General features: G+C 51.1%; 1 protein-coding gene across 1 annotated transcript in view; it reads right to left on the reverse strand.

Annotated features, from left to right (window-relative positions):
• The window catches only part of OSBP2 (oxysterol binding protein 2), a 244,883-nt gene extending 226,928 nt beyond the window's left edge, over positions 1–17,955 (reverse strand). The window contains exon 1 of the mRNA XM_066603181.1: positions 17,699–17,955. Coding sequence (XP_066459278.1) covers positions 17,699–17,940 — 242 coding nt within the window. The 5' untranslated portion in view covers positions 17,941–17,955. The remainder of the gene's footprint in view (positions 1–17,698) is intronic.
• Positions 17,956–20,993: the final 3,038 nt, after the last annotated feature.

Below are 20,993 nucleotides of genomic sequence, written 5' to 3' on the forward strand. Positions count from 1 at the left end.
ATACAACAGTATTGCTGCAGATTTTTCGCAGTGGAAATTCTGCACCAAAATCCAATGCAAATTCTACACCATTGGTGCAAATTTTGATGTGGATGCACAGCAGACTTCACCCTTGTAATGGAAAAGGTCAAATCTGCTGCAGATCTCCCATCAAATTCTACAGCAAGCGGTGTGGATTTGGACACTGATTTTGGTAATAATCTACACCAAAATCTGCAGTTAAAAAAATAAGCAGAGATTTTTTGGCACCAAAATCCTGTGTGTGTAAAAGTATCCTTTCAGAGGGTATTTGGGAACCGCAGGCAGCGGCCCGACGGGACTCTTATGCACTAGGTCTGATGTATGGGCAGCACAGAAGGGATAAATCACATGGCAGTAGTCACGTCATGCTGGCTCATTTTACATTGCTGTATAGATGACTTTTCCCGATACACAAGCGAGATCCTCTGTAAGCTTTTCCATTGTCTTTTATTGGAATACATTGTAATTAACCTCTATATTCTCTCTGATGAAGAGCCCTTCATGCATCATCACCAAATGATGCCATCTGTTCTGGGACCTCACCTACCCCAGTGATGTCCAAGATACCATTTGCATCCATCGTTACACCTTTCCTTTTATTCCCCATCTATTACTGCTCCCATGTGCTTGACGCACCCTGAAGCAACATTTCCCCTACAGGGAAGGAATGCAGGATTGGCGCCTGGCGCTAACTTGTAGTGTTTATGCTGGCAGCTTCCTTCTGTTTGGAAACATCTATCTGAGCATTCGAGTGAATCATTCTGTGACTCATCCCCAAACCATTACCAGAAATCAGCGCTCCAGAAAATATAGCAGACGGCACTTCCAATGTCCGGGAGATAGGATTTCTGTTAAATCCGAGTTATCATTTCTGCACTTGGCAACTCCGTAACTGGGCATTACCAAATACGCTTACCCACAAGGGCAGCATTGCCTAACTTTTTAGCCCCGAGCAGCCCTAGAAAATTTATTTTAGCACAGGACACCCCTACCAAAAAAGGGATGTGGTGTAACAAGGTATATAACTTAATCACAGCATGTGATTTTACTTCCTTTATTGCACTGGCCCCTATAATAATCGCGTCCCCTCGTAGTAGCCCTAATAGTAATAAAGCACCCCTTAGTGGTCCCTGTAGTATTAGCGTAACACAGATACCCCAGAAGGACCTTGGACCACCATAGTGCCTACCACAGACACCACAACTTCTTTCGTATGCTCTCATACTGCCTGCCATAGATGTCCCCAAAGGGCCCCAACCTCAGATTCGCCCATAGTGCTACTCTCAGATGCTCTCAATAAATGTTGTCCCCCTCTGTGCTCCAGCGGAGCAGCATCCCTACAAGCCTGCAGAGCTGTTCCAACTCACTCATTACAGATGCTGAAGCGATCAGCTGACTCCTCCTCCACTCCTGTGCTACTGCTGATAGAAGCACTCTACGTGCACCTACAGATCTGGAAGGGGAGGAGTCAGATAATCACTTCAGCGCTCTTCTGGAGTGAGTATCTATAATGAACAAGCTGGAACAGGCCAGCAGGCTTATAGGGATGCTGCTGGGCCCAAGGTTCCACCGGCCATTAATACGGCCAGTAAAAATAATTACCAGCATCGGCCCTTTGGCAAGATTACTGGCTGGCTGTTGCACCCCTGGCGGGTTCCAGAGTCTGGGAGGTCACGAGTGAAGAGAGAGTTGGACTCAGTGAAAATCCAATATGCTGTTACAGTGGCAGACAGCCAAAAGATGTTGTACAAGAACCTACATGGCTGCTTCTTTCCACAACAGCATGGGTTGTGTCCAGTATTGCAGTTCAGCTCCACCGACGTGAATAGCGGTGGTTTGTTGGTGGAGAAGAATAGCCATATTTTTTAACCCTGGATACCCCTTTAAATATGAAAGCACTTGTACTGAATGCAGATTATATTCTAAAGGTTTGGTTTAACTTTGATATTTAAGAGCTCTTGAGCAGGACCCTCACTCCTATTGTGTGAATTGGCTGTTACTCTGTCAAGTCTGGTTTTGTCTGTACCTGTACCCGCCAAATTGTAAAGAGCTGCAGAATATTTTGGTGCTCTAGAAAGACTTATTATTGTGTCTTTTCTGTTAATTAGTGTCCAGCAGCCTAATTACATTTACTGAGTAAGTATTTATGAGCGCTGGAGCGGCTCATCTGGTGACAGTTCCTTCTCTTCAAGAAGAATGGGCGATTGTCACAGGCATCTTGCAGTCAGCAGCATTACTGGACAGCAATGAAAGTCCTACACTAATGTTATTCTGTGTTACATAGTGATAACACATTCAGGCACACCAGTGAAGACGCGGTTAACATTTTTACTCTTCAGCGACAAGGAGGCAGGCATTGTGTATATACCCATATTCACGATACAGAAAAAAAACATTTCACGCTACCAACTAAAAATTGATGTGGAAATGGTCTTCAAGACTGATTGTCTTTGCACAGAAGATGAACAATATACTTAAGATGCAAAAGAGAAGAAGAAGAAAAAAACACAACAATTTACAAAAACTGGCGTAGATCAAGGGTGGTGGCAGTGGTCTTTTTTTTGAAAAGTTTCCTGGTATACGTGAAGCTTTTCCCACTGTGAAATATTATGTCCCGTGTGAAAGATCCCTCACGCTGGCTAAGTAAGATGATTAGTAATGAATTTACTGTAGTAAGAGTAGTAACACCAGGTTACCTGCACTTTCACAATAAGCCATATGTGTACATGAGGTAGAACACCCTTTCTGGCCGTTATATGACTCGTATCCTGCAGTTATCACAAGTTTTCCCTCTGCAGGGTTTCTCTCCAATTGTCAGTCTTCCTTGAGCTGGGGGTTAAAGACTAGCTGCTGTGATGGTTTCTATACACTGTACATACAGGAAACAGCAGATCCTGCTCTCTCCGACACACAGAGAAATAACAGCATTATGGTAGACATTCTGAACAGGAGCAGATAAGACCTTGGCTTTGTTATCTTGGTTTGTTTTTACATCAATGAAAGTTATATTATCTGAAAGCTTAATCTTTGCAATACTTTGTGAGCAAATTTTGGCATGATCTAAGATTCTTAGATTATGAATGTTTGAAGACCCCATGGCAGATTTCACAGCAAAGGAGAACAGAGCAGTGATGAAGTTCCGGCTTCTGAAAGGGATGTCAGCCAAAGACATTCACGGTGACATAGTACAACCATAAGGGCGATAAGTGTCCTTCATACTCCATAATGCAAAATTAAGCTGCCAAGTTTAAAACCAGTCACTTCAAAACACGGACCAAGAGCATTCAGGGAGACCGCCAATGGTGACCATTCCAGAAACCATAGATGCCATTCATGACGTGATTCTTGAAGACAGGCGAATTTCTGCCAAGATGATAGCCAAGGCTCTGAACATTTCCACAGAAAGAGTTGGATCCATAATTCATTATTATTTGGACACGAAGGTATATACCAAGCGGGTCCCAAAATATTTGCCAGATCAAAAAGAGTACCCGAGTGTAAACCTACCAGGGAATTCTGCAGAGTTTTTAGTAGGATACTGATGCTTTCCTGTCTAAGCTGGTGACTACGAATGAGATGTGGACTTTTTTGTATGATCCAGAGTCGAAAGAGCAGTCAATAAAATGGACACACAGTGGTTCCCTGCGTCCAACAAAGTGCAGAAGTCATCACCCAAGTGATGTGTCTGTCTTCTGGGATAAAGATGGGATACTGCTTGTGGACTACCTTCCAAAAGCGGTCTACTATCCTGGCTGTGTGTTACACAACACTTCTGGATAAATTGAAGGAGGCATTGAAGTCAAAACGGTGCAGAAAGTTGACCCAAAATGCTGTGTTTTTGCATAATACCTTGTCCCACACAGCAGGCAGCACTTATAGCAAACTGATTGACCTGGGCATTGAGGTGCTGGATCATCCTCCTTATTCATCTGCTCTAGCAGTGGTTTTCTAATTTGAACACACACCTCAAGGGAACCAAATTTGACTCCATTTCTGATGCAACTGCAGTGGCTGATACATGGTTTGCTACCTAACCAAATTAATTATATCTGGAAGGGTTGAAGAAGTTGTAAGACCACAGTCAGAAATGCATTGATATCTAAAGGGGACTAAGTAAAATAACTGCAGTTGCACTATTTTAGTTCCACATTTGTGGTCAAAACCATGGACTTATCCGTACCCACTTGTATTCAGCAAGGCTGAGCAGTGTAGATGTGACTCCAGTTACTGTGAGAAAATAAAGCACTGCTAGCTGCAGTAACATATCCCCTTGCTGTTTACATTTGAACATGAGGCAAAGTACAAGTCATCAGTGTTAAAGTTCCAAAGAATCCCTTTAACCACTTCAGAACACTGCCATTAAAAAAAAAACAAAAAAACAACCCTGCAATCTTATGCATACAGCCGCAATTTGTCTGCGTCAAAACACGCGCAGAAAACAAATCGCAGCATGTTCTATTTCTGTGCGGGTCTCGCAAAGGCCCGCACAGAAATGTTACTCCCGGGGCCCCCGCTCTGCTCCACGTATGCGCTGGGTGGGCGGCAGCCAGCACATCACAGAGCCGGAGCCGCGGGAGCAGGTGCGAGCTGCACTGGTCTCTGCAGGGACGCAAGTTGGATCCCGCTGCGAGAATTCTCGCAGGGGGTCCGACCCGGCCGTCTGCTGGCGGCCATAGCTGTCTGGGGGGGTTATTTGTTTGCAGAACAAGTTGTATTTTCAATTGTACCTTTTAGGCCTCCCTCACACAGGGCGTTTGCAAAACGCTGCCTTTTCAGCTGCCTTTTCAGCCCAGCTGAAAACACTGCCCATTCATTTCAATGGGAGACTCAGCTGAAAACGCCCAAGAATAGAACATGCAGCGCTTTCAAAACGCAGCGTTTTTCAAAGCAGCGTTTTCAGCCTTGTGTGAGCAGCCCCATTGAAATGAATGGGAGCCTTGTACAGCGTTTAGCACAGGGCTGAAAACGCTGCTGAAAGAGCCCTGTGTGAGGGAGGCCTTAGTTACTGAAAAACTTAATTGCTTAGTGTGCTGAAAGGCAAAGAAAACCCCCCCCCCACACACAATTGGACCCTTTTTGTGTGATTCTTGGTTTTACAGCATATAGAATGCAACAAAAATTACATCTCTATTTCGTCGGTTAGTACGATTATGTTTATACAGTTTTTTTGTTGCTGTACTAAAGAAAAACAAAAATATTGTTTTACATTATTTTCTATGCCCTCTTTTTACCACCATAATTTTATTTTCCTGTTGTGTGAAGCTTTGCATTTTTTAGGGATGAACTGTTTTCTATTGGTACCATTTTGGGGTACATGTAACTTTTTGTAAAATTTTTATTATATTTTATCTGGGAGATGGGATGGCCTATAAAAAAATAAAATAAGCAAAAGAAAAAAATTATTATATATATATATATATATATATATATATATATATATATATATATATATATATACACACACACACACATGCACACAAACAAAAAACTATTGCTTCTGTGTTTTTCCTTCTAACAACGTTCACCATGTAGGATAAATAATTGTGTTTTAATAGAGTTCTTACATTTTTTTATTGTAAAAATTGGAAAAGGGGGAGTTTTAAATTTATAATGTTTTACTTTTTGTAATTTAAAAAACAAAAAACAAAACATAGTTGGCTTGAAATAGTAATCATTTGATCTTATGTACAATATACTGCAATACTTTAGTATTGAAATATATTGTCTTTCTGCATGCAATCTATTAAGCCATGCTACAGGCACGACTTAAAAAGGGGCTGTCTGAAAGTTTTTTAATATTTAAAAAAGCATATACCTTAAGCCACAAAATAACAGTCATATGCTCACTTCTCCTGCCATTGGCACGTCGGGGTTAAGTGGGGTTGGGGGCCATGCTACTGTCACACCGACAGGGGAACGGCCTTTAAGCTGGACCTGCGTGGCTGCAGCTGGGGCCACTGTATGCTGCTTCAAAGAAGCGTTCCTTAGTGGCCTGTCAGGACCTGCAGCCCTGCCAACTGTGCAGCCTATCAACTTCAGGGGGCGTCCTCCCCTGTCAATCTTGGCTCCACCAGGACTTCCTGATGGCATCAAGATACACTAATACTGGCTAAAGTAGCCTGAAAACCAGAGCAACAGTGCTGGATACTATGGAGAGCAGCGAGTATATAACAGCTTGATATTTTGTGGCTTGCAATACAGTTAAAAAGAAAATATTTGGGCAACCCCTCCAATAGGCAGAAAACCTTGCAATCTCACTGTCCGGGGAGGGGGGCTGGCTAGTTAAATGCCACTATCATAACTGACAGCAGCATGAGAATGGTTAAAGACTGTATTAAAGAGTTCTCTGCAACTCTGGCCATTGTGCCAGCTATCGAGGCTAGCCAACACTGCCATACTGACCTTGCGAATATCTTAGGGTAAAATGTGGTTCTTTGTAATGAGGGAGCCGGGTGCTGTTCTAGTGGTTAGGAACAAGAAAGAGATGACAGGTTCCCTCTACCATTAATATAGAGCGATACAATGTTGCAGGTACACTTACAAGATGCTACATAAAGTAAAAAGACTGCAAGTAGACAACAGATACTATGATGAATGATTCGGGGGGAGTACGAACTTCAAGGTTTTATTCTGTATATTGCTCAAACCGGTGACAGCTTTACATAGTGCCGAAAGCCATCTAGGGGACATTATTCAGAATCCATTATGTTTATGTTAATGAGAAAAGTCAGCATTTGCATTTTTTTATTACAACGGAGAGATTTTATTATCCTGGTCAGATTAATCATATAACCATTCATCATCCTTTTGGAAGCAGCGGAATACTTACCCGTTATAACAAATCTGTGTTCTGCAATGAGAAAAGATGGATGAAGAATTCATTCAGCCTTTTCAGATCTAATAAGAAACCAAGCCACGTAGAAAGAAAACGGTTTTACTACACCCCCCAGTACAGCAAGGTTACCGCCACAAGGTGTCACATGACCAAGATGTGTCGCACAAAGCAGATTAGCGGGTCATAGCATATAAAAGGCTTGTACAAACTGTTCAAAGATGACGTCTTTATTTTTATAGAGGTCAAACGCTGAAAGTCAAATAAATAATGTCACAGCAAAGCGGCTATTCAAGGATTATTTGATCATCTTGTGCAGTCATAGCCTGAACCGATAGCAACCAGGAGAATCTGCAAAAAGTGACTTGTGACAAAAAAAAAAAATGAAATGAAATCGCAAGTATATGTCAGTAATATGAGAAAATATGCAGAAGAAAAAGTTAGTTTTCAGCTTAAATCTATACTTAGCAAAGCGGTGGAGAGATCTTAAAGTTGTATTCGAGATAAGGGACTTTTTTCAAGTTTTTACCCATCCCACCGAACCGGAGAGAGGTCCCATTTCCCCCATCCTCCTCCCTTCCAGGTAGCTTCTCCCATCCACTGTGACATCACTGAATGAAGTGCAGGTCGGGCTCACACAGCCACCACTCCATTCATTTCAATAGGACTGATGGAAGTGTACTCCGCTATCTCCCGCAGTCCCTTTGAAAAATTAATGGGGTGGTCATGCGTAAGTGCGACCAGCGATACAGTCGATCTCCTCCTCATGGCAGGGGCTAAAGCAAAGAAACAGGGAAAACAGGACCCCCGATCACAGGAAGGTTTAGCACCCAGTAGTCCGATCCCCATCTAGTGGATTGGTGAAATCTTGGGAAAAAAATGTTTTTTAAAGTGTTCCGCAACTGTAATACCACTCTAATAGCATATCCTGTGGATCCAATCTGATGCTTACCGGTGGGAGTTACAGAAAAGTTAAATATGGGAATACCCCTTTAAGCATTAAAAGAAAAAGCGTAACATTAATAAATTGGACAATTTCCCGTACACAGTGGGTCTCATGTTGTCCTATTCTCCTGCACTTGTACGCTCTTCCACCTTTCAACAGTCAATACACTGACACTCCTGATTTTCTTGGGAACATCGAGAGATTCTTAGAAAACTTCATGACTCCTTCACAAGTTCTTGGATTTAAAATATGTTGATTATCACTTGCCAAAAATGTGCTCCCTTTACCTGAATCATCTGTTCCAAGTCCGAGTAAGCAGGAGCCAAGGGGACGAGGCAGGAACTCTGAGGAGTTGGTACATTAGAAGGGTAACAGAATGTGAAAACGCTGTGGAACTCCTTATAATGGATGAAGCTGGGGCGGTCTAGAGGGAGCCAGCACTATTTCTGGAATGCAACTTCGCCTACAAACACAGGTTTTTGTTATTTTTGTTTCCCTTCCAAATACCTGTTCCCATTGTATCTGAGGTCTGCTGACCAGCATTGCTCCCCCTCCCCACCATGAAAAGCTGCAGCTGTACTGGATGAACACTCCGTACAGATGAGATTTTACACACACACACACACACACACACACACACACACACACACACACACACACACACACACACACACACACACACACACACACAGTCTACGAATATCTGAAGGGCTGTCACAGTGCAGAGGGATCAGCCCTATTCTCATTTGCACAAGGAAAGACTAGAATAGAAGCAATGGGATGAAACTGAAAGGGAGGAGACACAGATTAGATATTAGACAGTGAAGGTGATCAATGAGTGGAACAGGTTACCACGGGAGGTGGTGAGTTCTTCAATGGAAGTGTTCAAACAAAGGCAGGACAAATATCTGTCTGGGAGGGTTTAGTGAATCCTGCACTGAGCAGGGGGTTAGACCTGATGACCCTGGAGGTCCCTTCCAACTCTACCATTCTACGATATGATCTAGATATAGATATATATCTATATACACACAAACACACACACACCCGATAAGGGCCGGGATATAGCCGGCAGCAAGCCAGCAATTGGTTTAGTTGATGAGTTAGAAGCAGGAAAAATTAGCAAGTGTAAAAGAGCAGGATGACGGTGACACAAGGGTCAAATTGTGATGACTAGACTAGTGGGTTAGAGCATCTTCAATATGGCAGGTGCTGTAGGGTGTTCCCGTTGTGCAGTGGCTTGCACCCATCATAAGTTGGCCAAAGAAGGACAACCTGTGACCCAGGGCAGGGTTATGGGCTTCCAAGATTCATTGATGCACTTAGGGAGTTAAAGAGGTAACAAAATTACAAAGTATTCCCTATCCACAGCATAGGATATAACTTGCTGATCAGATCCATAGAGGTTGTCCCACACAACTTCAAAGCATGAGCAGCAACATGCAAGAGCGGTTTCCCGCATGGCACTGGCAGTTAAAAGAAGCACATATGAAGAGGACCTCAGAACTAACTGACCAAAGTAACAGCCATCGAGGCCAGCAGGTCTAACTACCTGTTAGTTCATGTCAAATATGGCTGGACTATGGCCGCCTGAATGAGACTTTGGGTTATTAAGGTTTTCAAGGGCAAAGTCCTGGCAGTTACCATGATGTAATCTATGGTGAAGAATCTGTAAATGGCAGCTAATTGCTGGCCGGCTACCATCAGGACATTGGTGTACTGTCCCATTTGGACTACTGCAATACATAATGGGCAAGGACACTGTATTTATTTATTTTGCACATTTATATAGCATATACATTTCCGCAGTGCTGTACGCGGATTGACATCACTTACATTGGGCCCTGTCCACATAGGGGCTCACAATCTAAATTCATCTATGTTTTGGAATGTGGGAGGAAACCCACACAAACTCCATGAAAATGTTGCCCTCGGTGGACTCCAACGCCGCTGTATACCGTACAGCCCCTGATCTGTGACATCACAGTAAGGCTACAACCTGCTTAATATACGTGTGGGTCCAGGGCTAGCATACTGATCGCAGAAGCCTATCCTGCTTGATAACCAAAACAGTGCATCATGTCTGTTTTATAACATCGAGGTCCAATCAAAGACTTTGTCAGTTACCTGCACCTGTCTGACATCACAAACTTACCTGCTGCACTAAGTGCCCACCATCAACCTGATGGTGCACAGAAAACATGAGTCATTATCCCAATGGACAGGAGGGGACTCATTAACTTCTATGGGAGAGTATTGTGGGTATGCTCTCTGACATGTGCAGAGGTCATTATGCAAGGGAGGAGGTGAGCTGTGACCATCACCTACTGTGAATGGTGCATTTTTGTGCTACCTATATATAGGGGTTATCTTTCATTGCATTCCTGTCTGTGATGGTAATGAGGAGACTGCTGAAAAGTTTTCTCTACAGAACAGGACGTATCAGACTATTATTAGGCTTAGTGGCCAGTGGGAAAACTGCAAGACCAAATTTTTTCTTTAAAAAAGGTGTTTAATCTAAAAAAATTTGATTTCCATAATAGGTTGTTTTCTGATGACATATTCCTTTCAAGAGTGCATCAAAATCACTGTAAGATATCACCAAAGAACAATGCTCTGCTGAAGGGACCTTATAAGGTGGCTGCACTTTGTGACAAGGCCAGTTACAGATCAGAAAACTACAGCTTGTAACCAACGCAAGACAGCAACAATCATGGCGGACAGCAGAGGCTTTCCTTTCTTCTGCATAGTCAAAAACTAGTTTGGGTTGGTCTAGGGAGAAAGTTCTGGACTTTCTGTGACTACCAATTACCCGGTTGGATGAAGCCACCCATCACCTCCACCAAACCTATAAACTACCCAAACCCTCATCAAATTGCTTATTACCTTTCACAATTCTACAAAATCATCCATATATCCTAGCGAGCCCTACGCCAGCCCCCGTCACGTCCCTGAAGCCCGCTATATATCCCAGCGAGCCCTACACGACCTCCCGTCACGTCCCTGAAGTCCGCTATATATCCCAGCGAGCCCTACACCACCCCCGTCACGTCCCGGAAGCCCGCTATATATCCCAGCGAGCCCTACGCCAGCCCCCCGTCACGTCCCCGAAGCCCGCTATATATCCCAGCGAGCCCTACGCCAGCCCCCCGTCACGTCCCCGAAGCCCGCTATATATCCCAGCGAGCCCTACGCCAGCCCCCCGTCACGTCCCCGAAGCCCGCTATATATCCCAGCGAGCCCTACGCCAGCCCCCCGTCACGTCCCCGAAGCCCGCTATATATCCCAGCGAGCCCTACGCCAGCCCCCCGTCACGTCCCCGAAGCCCGCTATATATCCCAGCGAGCCCTACGCCAGCCCCCCGTCACGTCCCCGAAGCCCGCTATATATCCCAGCGAGCCCTACGCCAGCCCCCCGTCACGTCCCCGAAGCCCGCTATATATCCCAGCGAGCCCTACGCCAGCCCCCCGTCACGTCCCCGAAGCCCGCTATATATCCCAGCGAGCCCTACGCCAGCCCCCCGTCACGTCCCCGAAGCCCGCTATATATCCCAGCGAGCCCTACGCCAGCCCCCCGTCACGTCCCCGAAGCCCGCTATATATCCCAGCGAGCCCTACGCCAGCCCCCCGTCACGTCCCCGAAGCCCGCTATATATCCCAGCGAGCCCTACGCCAGCCCCCCGTCACGTCCCCGAAGCCCGCTATATATCCCAGCGAGCCCTACGCCAGCCCCCCGTCACGTCCCCGAAGCCCGCTATATATCCCAGCGAGCCCTACGCCAGCCCCCCGTCACGTCCCCGAAGCCCGCTATATATCCCAGCGAGCCCTACGCCAGCCCCCCGTCACGTCCCCGAAGCCCGCTATATATCCCAGCGAGCCCTACGCCAGCCCCCCGTCACGTCCCCGAAGCCCGCTATATATCCCAGCGAGCCCTACGCCAGCCCCCCGTCACGTCCCCGAAGCCCGCTATATATCCCAGCGAGCCCTACGCCAGCCCCCCGTCACGTCCCCGAAGCCCGCTATATATCCCAGCGAGCCCTACGCCAGCCCCCCGTCACGTCCCCGAAGCCCGCTATATATCCCAGCGAGCCCTACGCCAGCCCCCCGTCACGTCCCCGAAGCCCGCTATATATCCCAGCGAGCCCTACGCCAGCCCCCCGTCACGTCCCCGAAGCCCGCTATATATCCCAGCGAGCCCTACGCCAGCCCCCCGTCACGTCCCCGAAGCCCGCTATATATCCCAGCGAGCCCTACGCCAGCCCCCCGTCACGTCCCCGAAGCCCGCTATATATCCCAGCGAGCCCTACGCCAGCCCCCCGTCACGTCCCCGAAGCCCGCTATATATCCCAGCGAGCCCTACGCCAGCCCCCCGTCACGTCCCCGAAGCCCGCTATATATCCCAGCGAGCCCTACGCCAGCCCCCCGTCACGTCCCCGAAGCCCGCTATATATCCCAGCGAGCCCTACGCCAGCCCCCCGTCACGTCCCCGAAGCCCGCTATATATCCCAGCGAGCCCTACGCCAGCCCCCCGTCACGTCCCCGAAGCCCGCTATATATCCCAGCGAGCCCTACGCCAGCCCCCCGTCACGTCCCCGAAGCCCGCTATATATCCCAGCGAGCCCTACGCCAGCCCCCCGTCACGTCCCCGAAGCCCGCTATATATCCCAGCGAGCCCTACGCCAGCCCCCCGTCACGTCCCCGAAGCCCGCTATATATCCCAGCGAGCCCTACGCCAGCCCCCCGTCACGTCCCCGAAGCCCGCTATATATCCCAGCGAGCCCTACGCCAGCCCCCCGTCACGTCCCCGAAGCCCGCTATATATCCCAGCGAGCCCTACGCCAGCCCCCCGTCACGTCCCCGAAGCCCGCTATATATCCCAGCGAGCCCTACGCCAGCCCCCCGTCACGTCCCCGAAGCCCGCTATATATCCCAGCGAGCCCTACGCCAGCCCCCCGTCACGTCCCCGAAGCCCGCTATATATCCCAGCGAGCCCTACGCCAGCCCCCCGTCACGTCCCCGAAGCCCGCTATATATCCCAGCGAGCCCTACGCCAGCCCCCCGTCACGTCCCCGAAGCCCGCTATATATCCCAGCGAGCCCTACGCCAGCCCCCCGTCACGTCCCCGAAGCCCGCTATATATCCCAGCGAGCCCTACGCCAGCCCCCCGTCACGTCCCCGAAGCCCGCTATATATCCCAGCGAGCCCTACGCCAGCCCCCCGTCACGTCCCCGAAGCCCGCTATATATCCCAGCGAGCCCTACGCCAGCCCCCCGTCACGTCCCCGAAGCCCGCTATATATCCCAGCGAGCCCTACGCCAGCCCCCCGTCACGTCCCCGAAGCCCGCTATATATCCCAGCGAGCCCTACGCCAGCCCCCCGTCACGTCCCCGAAGCCCGCTATATATCCCAGCGAGCCCTACGCCAGCCCCCCGTCACGTCCCCGAAGCCCGCTATATATCCCAGCGAGCCCTACGCCAGCCCCCCGTCACGTCCCCGAAGCCCGCTATATATCCCAGCGAGCCCTACGCCAGCCCCCCGTCACGTCCCCGAAGCCCGCTATATATCCCAGCGAGCCCTACGCCAGCCCCCCGTCACGTCCCCGAAGCCCGCTATATATCCCAGCGAGCCCTACGCCAGCCCCCCGTCACGTCCCCGAAGCCCGCTATATATCCCAGCGAGCCCTACGCCAGCCCCCCGTCACGTCCCCGAAGCCCGCTATATATCCCAGCGAGCCCTACGCCAGCCCCCCGTCACGTCCCCGAAGCCCGCTATATATCCCAGCGAGCCCTACGCCAGCCCCCCGTCACGTCCCCGAAGCCCGCTATATATCCCAGCGAGCCCTACGCCAGCCCCCCGTCACGTCCCCGAAGCCCGCTATATATCCCAGCGAGCCCTACGCCAGCCCCCCGTCACGTCCCCGAAGCCCGCTATATATCCCAGCGAGCCCTACGCCAGCCCCCCGTCACGTCCCCGAAGCCCGCTATATATCCCAGCGAGCCCTACGCCAGCCCCCCGTCACGTCCCCGAAGCCCGCTATATATCCCAGCGAGCCCTACGCCAGCCCCCCGTCACGTCCCCGAAGCCCGCTATATATCCCAGCGAGCCCTACGCCAGCCCCCCGTCACGTCCCCGAAGCCCGCTATATATCCCAGCGAGCCCTACGCCAGCCCCCCGTCACGTCCCCGAAGCCCGCTATATATCCCAGCGAGCCCTACGCCAGCCCCCCGTCACGTCCCCGAAGCCCGCTATATATCCCAGCGAGCCCTACGCCAGCCCCCCGTCACGTCCCCGAAGCCCGCTATATATCCCAGCGAGCCCTACGCCAGCCCCCCGTCACGTCCCCGAAGCCCGCTATATATCCCAGCGAGCCCTACGCCAGCCCCCCGTCACGTCCCCGAAGCCCGCTATATATCCCAGCGAGCCCTACGCCAGCCCCCCGTCACGTCCCCGAAGCCCGCTATATATCCCAGCGAGCCCTACGCCAGCCCCCCGTCACGTCCCCGAAGCCCGCTATATATCCCAGCGAGCCCTACGCCAGCCCCCCGTCACGTCCCCGAAGCCCGCTATATATCCCAGCGAGCCCTACGCCAGCCCCCCGTCACGTCCCCGAAGCCCGCTATATATCCCAGCGAGCCCTACGCCAGCCCCCCGTCACGTCCCCGAAGCCCGCTATATATCCCAGCGAGCCCTACGCCAGCCCCCCGTCACGTCCCCGAAGCCCGCTATATATCCCAGCGAGCCCTACGCCAGCCCCCCGTCACGTCCCCGAAGCCCGCTATATATCCCAGCGAGCCCTACGCCAGCCCCCCGTCACGTCCCCGAAGCCCGCTATATATCCCAGCGAGCCCTACGCCAGCCCCCCGTCACGTCCCCGAAGCCCGCTATATATCCCAGCGAGCCCTACGCCAGCCCCCCGTCACGTCCCCGAAGCCCGCTATATATCCCAGCGAGCCCTACGCCAGCCCCCCGTCACGTCCCCGAAGCCCGCTATATATCCCAGCGAGCCCTACGCCAGCCCCCCGTCACGTCCCCGAAGCCCGCTATATATCCCAGCGAGCCCTACGCCAGCCCCCCGTCACGTCCCCGAAGCCCGCTATATATCCCAGCGAGCCCTACGCCAGCCCCCCGTCACGTCCCCGAAGCCCGCTATATATCCCAGCGAGCCCTACGCCAGCCCCCCGTCACGTCCCCGAAGCCCGCTATATATCCCAGCGAGCCCTACGCCAGCCCCCCGTCACGTCCCCGAAGCCCGCTATATATCCCAGCGAGCCCTACGCCAGCCCCCCGTCACGTCCCCGAAGCCCGCTATATATCCCAGCGAGCCCTACGCCAGCCCCCCGTCACGTCCCCGAAGCCCGCTATATATCCCAGCGAGCCCTACGCCAGCCCCCCGTCACGTCCCCGAAGCCCGCTATATATCCCAGCGAGCCCTACGCCAGCCCCCCGTCACGTCCCCGAAGCCCGCTATATATCCCAGCGAGCCCTACGCCAGCCCCCCGTCACGTCCCCGAAGCCCGCTATATATCCCAGCGAGCCCTACGCCAGCCCCCCGTCACGTCCCCGAAGCCCGCTATATATCCCAGCGAGCCCTACGCCAGCCCCCCGTCACGTCCCCGAAGCCCGCTATATATCCCAGCGAGCCCTACGCCAGCCCCCCGTCACGTCCCCGAAGCCCGCTATATATCCCAGCGAGCCCTACGCCAGCCCCCCGTCACGTCCCCGAAGCCCGCTATATATCCCAGCGAGCCCTACGCCAGCCCCCCGTCACGTCCCCGAAGCCCGCTATATATCCCAGCGAGCCCTACGCCAGCCCCCCGTCACGTCCCCGAAGCCCGCTATATATCCCAGCGAGCCCTACGCCAGCCCCCCGTCACGTCCCCGAAGCCCGCTATATATCCCAGCGAGCCCTACGCCAGCCCCCCGTCACGTCCCCGAAGCCCGCTATATATCCCAGCGAGCCCTACGCCAGCCCCCCGTCACGTCCCCGAAGCCCGCTATATATCCCAGCGAGCCCTACGCCAGCCCCCCGTCACGTCCCCGAAGCCCGCTATATATCCCAGCGAGCCCTACGCCAGCCCCCCGTCACGTCCCCGAAGCCCGCTATATATCCCAGCGAGCCCTACGCCAGCCCCCCGTCACGTCCCCGAAGCCCGCTATATATCCCAGCGAGCCCTACGCCAGCCCCCCGTCACGTCCCCGAAGCCCGCTATATATCCCAGCGAGCCCTACGCCAGCCCCCCGTCACGTCCCCGAAGCCCGCTATATATCCCAGCGAGCCCTACGCCAGCCCCCCGTCACGTCCCCGAAGCCCGCTATATATCCCAGCGAGCCCTACGCCAGCCCCCCGTCACGTCCCCGAAGCCCGCTATATATCCCAGCGAGCCCTACGCCAGCCCCCCGTCACGTCCCCGAAGCCCGCTATATATCCCAGCGAGCCCTACGCCAGCCCCCCGTCACGTCCCCGAAGCCCGCTATATATCCCAGCGAGCCCTACGCCAGCCCCCCGTCACGTCCCCGAAGCCCGCTATATATCCCAGCGAGCCCTACGCCAGCCCCCCGTCACGTCCCCGAAGCCCGCTATATATCCCAGCGAGCCCTACACCACCACCCCGTCACCTCCCCGAAGCCCGCTATATATCCTAGCGAGCCCTACACACCACCCCGTCACCTCCCTGAACCCCGCTATATATCCTAGCGAGCCCTACACACCACCCCGTCACCTCCCTGAACCCCGCTATATATCCTAGCGAGCCCTACACACCACCCCGTCACCTCCCTGAACCCCGCTATATATCCTAGCGAGCCCTACACACCACCCCGTCACCTCCCTGAACCCCGCTATATATCCTAGCGAGCCCTACACACCACCCCGTCACCTCCCTGAACCCCGCTATATATCCTAGCGAGCCCTACACACCACCCCGTCACCTCCCTGAACCCCGCTATATATCCTAACGAGCCCTACACACCACCCCGTCACCTCCCTGAAGCCCGCTATATATCCTAGCGAGCCCTAACCACCCCTCGCCTCACTGAACCCCATTACACCACCTGTCCCCACTTAAAACCAATCACCCCAATAAACGCCTACAAACCACCCTTCACCACACAAACATTCGCCACCCTTAAACCCATCACTCAACTGAAACTAACCCACAACATCTCATCCCACTGATCCCTATAAAACCATCCTTCAACCCAATGAACACTACTAAACCCCCCGTTCCCCTGTAAGTGGGTGAAAGGAGCCCCCAGCCCCGTACTGAGTCCACTGTCTGGAAGCGGTTGACTACACACTGCATGGAAGAAGAGGGAGACTTCTTTAATGCACGGGACTCGACCCCCGACATAAAGGCCGCTGTCATGAACCGTGAAAAGGACCAAGGTCCATGACAGGTGAGACCGGTCTCTAACGGTTTAGTGTGCACACTATGGAGACCATCACTGTAGAGGCGGATGTGGACCGGGGGAGCCCCTGCCCAAAGGGGCTACGGTAAGTTATGTGTGGATACTCTGTATGACTATGTACCCGAGACGGGCACGACAGCTGGCATTTGGCACCATCACTGAGATATTCCTTAGCACCTACGATGTGCAAGTCTGTAATGCCCACTTTATGCCATGTATCTCCAAAAATACAGTAAGCCGAGTTCACCAGTCACCTCTAGAAAACATCATCCCCCCCAAGGAACTACAACACCCTTCACCATAGAGAAGCATTCTTCCCCCTCAATGAACTCTAACAAGTCACCCCTCCGAATCCTGAAAACCCATCTGTATCCCCGGGACCCCATAACACCAGTCTGCTCATCACCCCACCGAGCAGCCCCTCCACCCAACCACCTGTCACCCTCCGCCGCACGCCGTCACGTGACCTCAGCCACCTGTCCCATCACTCACCTGTAGTAGGACAGCAGTCCGTTGCTCAGCACGAACCAGCGCCGCTGATACCCCTTCAGGTAGTTGGTCCATTTGAAGAGCCAGCCCTTGTACGTGTCCGGTCCGGGGGTGCCCGGGAGGGCGGATCCAGAATTGCTCATATCTCCTGAGCTCCCCGCACTAACGTGCGGACAGGACAGACAGGGCACAGCGGAGAACAGGGACACCAGCCCGCTACAGCCAGGGGCGGCCGCTCTCCCCATAGACAGCTCCGAGGAGGGCGGGGCAGCGCGCCCGACACACCCCCTCCACCACGTGACTCCAGGAGGCGCGAGCATCAAAACAAACTACACGTCACATGACCGGCTGTGATCTCGGAGGGATCCTCGCGGGATGCTGAGGAGCAGTCACGTGATAAGAGACGGGCCGTGCTATGCAGGGGCAATACAATATACAGTGATGGAAATATTGCTGCTGGGACTTGTAGTCACATGACGCTGGATGTTCCGTTATCTCTGGGGCCATTGGCTTTAGGGATTACATTTTTTGCCACTAAATTACGTGGGGAGAGCTATCAAACCTGTGCAGGCGGAAAGCAGGGGCGTGGTCCACAGCAGCCAATCAGATTACTGGTTTCATTTTCCACTTGAGAGGAGCAGTCTGCTTGGTTGCCATGGTAATTCTGCCCATAGCAACCAATCACTGCGCTCATTTTTCAAGAGCATTATAAGAAATAAAACGTGATTGTTGCTATGGGCAACACAGATTTTCTTTTAGACAGTTTTTGTAACTCTGCCCCAGGGTGTGGTGTGTGATAGATGCACATCCGTCAATACAATGAGGACTCATTCACACAAGCGCAACTACACAGCGTATCATGCAGTGAATAGAGCCAATTTATCGCAATGGGTTTATTCAGAGCTGCCAATTTTCCATGACTGAAAATAAAACACAGCATATCCTATTTTGGTGCATATTACGCAGTGTAATAACCTAGTGAAATCGATAGGAGTGCGTAAATACGCAGGAAATCGGCTTATACGCTGTGTATTCTCGCACAGAATGTGATTTTGTGCGCCGTTTTCTTACGTGCGTTAATACACTGCGCATTTATGCAAAAGACTGCTGATAGGCAGAAAACGCGGGGCAGCAGACTATTTTGGCCTGTAAATATGCTTCGTCTTCAGGGCCAGAAATACGCATACGCCCGTGTGAATGCACCCGAAGGGCGGTTACACACAGGCGATAAAATAGCACGCCGCGAGAGTGAATAAAAATGGCATCTATGACACCAATGATGTTTAATGGTTTCCTTCCCACACGTATTTAAAGCTGTATATGTAATCTGTATGTATAACTTGAAGAAGGCGTGATCTGTATGCCGAAACGCGTTGGTATTAAAAAGTTTGAAGGATTAGGCCGGCTGTCCACGGGCGATGCGGTATCCCGCGGCGAAGCTCTTCTGCGGGAGCAGGAGCCGCTGCCGAATCTCCGCCGGTCAGCCCTATCTAATGATTCTCCGCTCGTGGACAGGTGCCGGCGCTTTCTATAGCAATGCTATGGGAAGCGTCAGCCGGCGTGATTCGCTGTCAGTTTACCGCCAGCGAATACACTGCCGTGGACAGGGGGCCTTATGCCTTAGCACTTGGGTTTGTTTAAGAGAGCAGGCAACTTTTGGTTTTTCATTTTTTTTTAATTTTGAGCAATTATCATCTCCTGGTCATCCAGGTTGCTGGAAGTGACCCTGGAGTCTCTCCATTGATTTGGATGACAGCCCAAAGATTGTTTTACATGCCACCTTGAACAGCGGGTGCTGGTGGGAACCTCTGGAAGAGTTAACCCACCGCACCGGGTGATATTCACTTTCCATATTTAACTATTCACCTCCCAGGGCGCAAATTCTACCTTTATTGATAATATTTTACTAGTGCTTCCGTTTTCAGATAAGATTATACCAATTATGCTTTTTCATTGTTTCGATTTTTTACATGAGAAATAATAAAAGGAAGGAGGGTGTTTTGAATCTTTCACATTTGCTTTTTTCCTATATGACATGAACATGTGATCGATTTTATAATGCACTGCAGTACTTCTGGATTACAGTGTATTGTGCTCTCACCATTATCCTATTATGGCCTGCCTCTGGCAGAGTGTAATACTAGTACTATGATGGTGGGACTGCAGGCCTTCACTAGGCCTCTGTGAGCCATGGCATCCTTTCAGCACCAAGAACTGCATTGCAGGAGGGCAATCAAGGACAGAGGGGGCTTCCTCCATCGTGCTAAGGGACACAATATTCAGCAACAGTATTGTGGAACATGCCGTCCCTGAATTCCACACCATAATCCGCCCTGCTAACTGCAGATTTTGGCGCAGAATTGCCTGCAGAATTCTGCTCTTTTTAATTTTGCACCACTCGAACCCACGCGTTTTTCTCTGCGGCGTTTTACCGTGTTTAGCATACGTCATTACCTACCACAATAATGGGGTGCGCTAAAACCCACTGTCGGAGGCAGGAACCTGTGTCTGAAAACGACAGTAAAATCGCAGCACAATGCCGCGATCTTTTTGCGGCTTTTTGCCGACTGTATGTGTGAGTGTGGCATAAGAGTGGTTACAGCCCCTCGAAAGTCCCGCAATTTTCAAGCGGTGCATGTTCTATTTTTGAGCGTTTAGCGCTACTCATAAATGATGAGCAATGCTAAAAACCGGTGTTGGCCGCAGCGGCTGAAAACGTAAGTAAAACGTGGCCTAAGGCAGCAGTTCATTAATAACTAAAACTCTTCCTCCACTGTACATGTGAGACAAACTGTAATGATACGATAATAAGGAATGCCCAGCAATGATCATGGTGGACAGTGCCTCCAGGGATGGAGTAAGGAGGAGCTGGTTACTTCAGGCAGTCATTCTTCAGTCTATAACTTTATCCAGGTTGACGATCCCACATGCGTTTCATCTATAGTTTCTGCAATTTGTCAGTCCTCCACATGGTGGCACTGTTGCTGCTGGCCGCAGTATAGCTTAGGTGTCTGTGACCTTGGTGAGCTTGTAGCTCACATCTTCAGTCCTCATCCACAGGAAACATGGTGGAGTTTGTAGTTTCCTCGTCTAGATGAAGACTTTTCAGGAACATTTTGTGTTCTTTTTCCCAGCAGGTGGTCTTCCTGTGCTGCTCACTCACAAACTTCTGTTTCATATACCTGCTGAGGTATAAGGTTTTCGCCTCCATTCTACTTATTTCTTTTAGCTGTAAGACACAATTATGCCAACAACTTACCGTCACTTATAGGAATAGCAAAACAAATATGTCCATATG

Source organism: Eleutherodactylus coqui, chromosome 5 (assembly GCF_035609145.1).
Source record: "Eleutherodactylus coqui strain aEleCoq1 chromosome 5, aEleCoq1.hap1, whole genome shotgun sequence".
Taxonomy (NCBI): domain Eukaryota; kingdom Metazoa; phylum Chordata; class Amphibia; order Anura; family Eleutherodactylidae; genus Eleutherodactylus; species Eleutherodactylus coqui.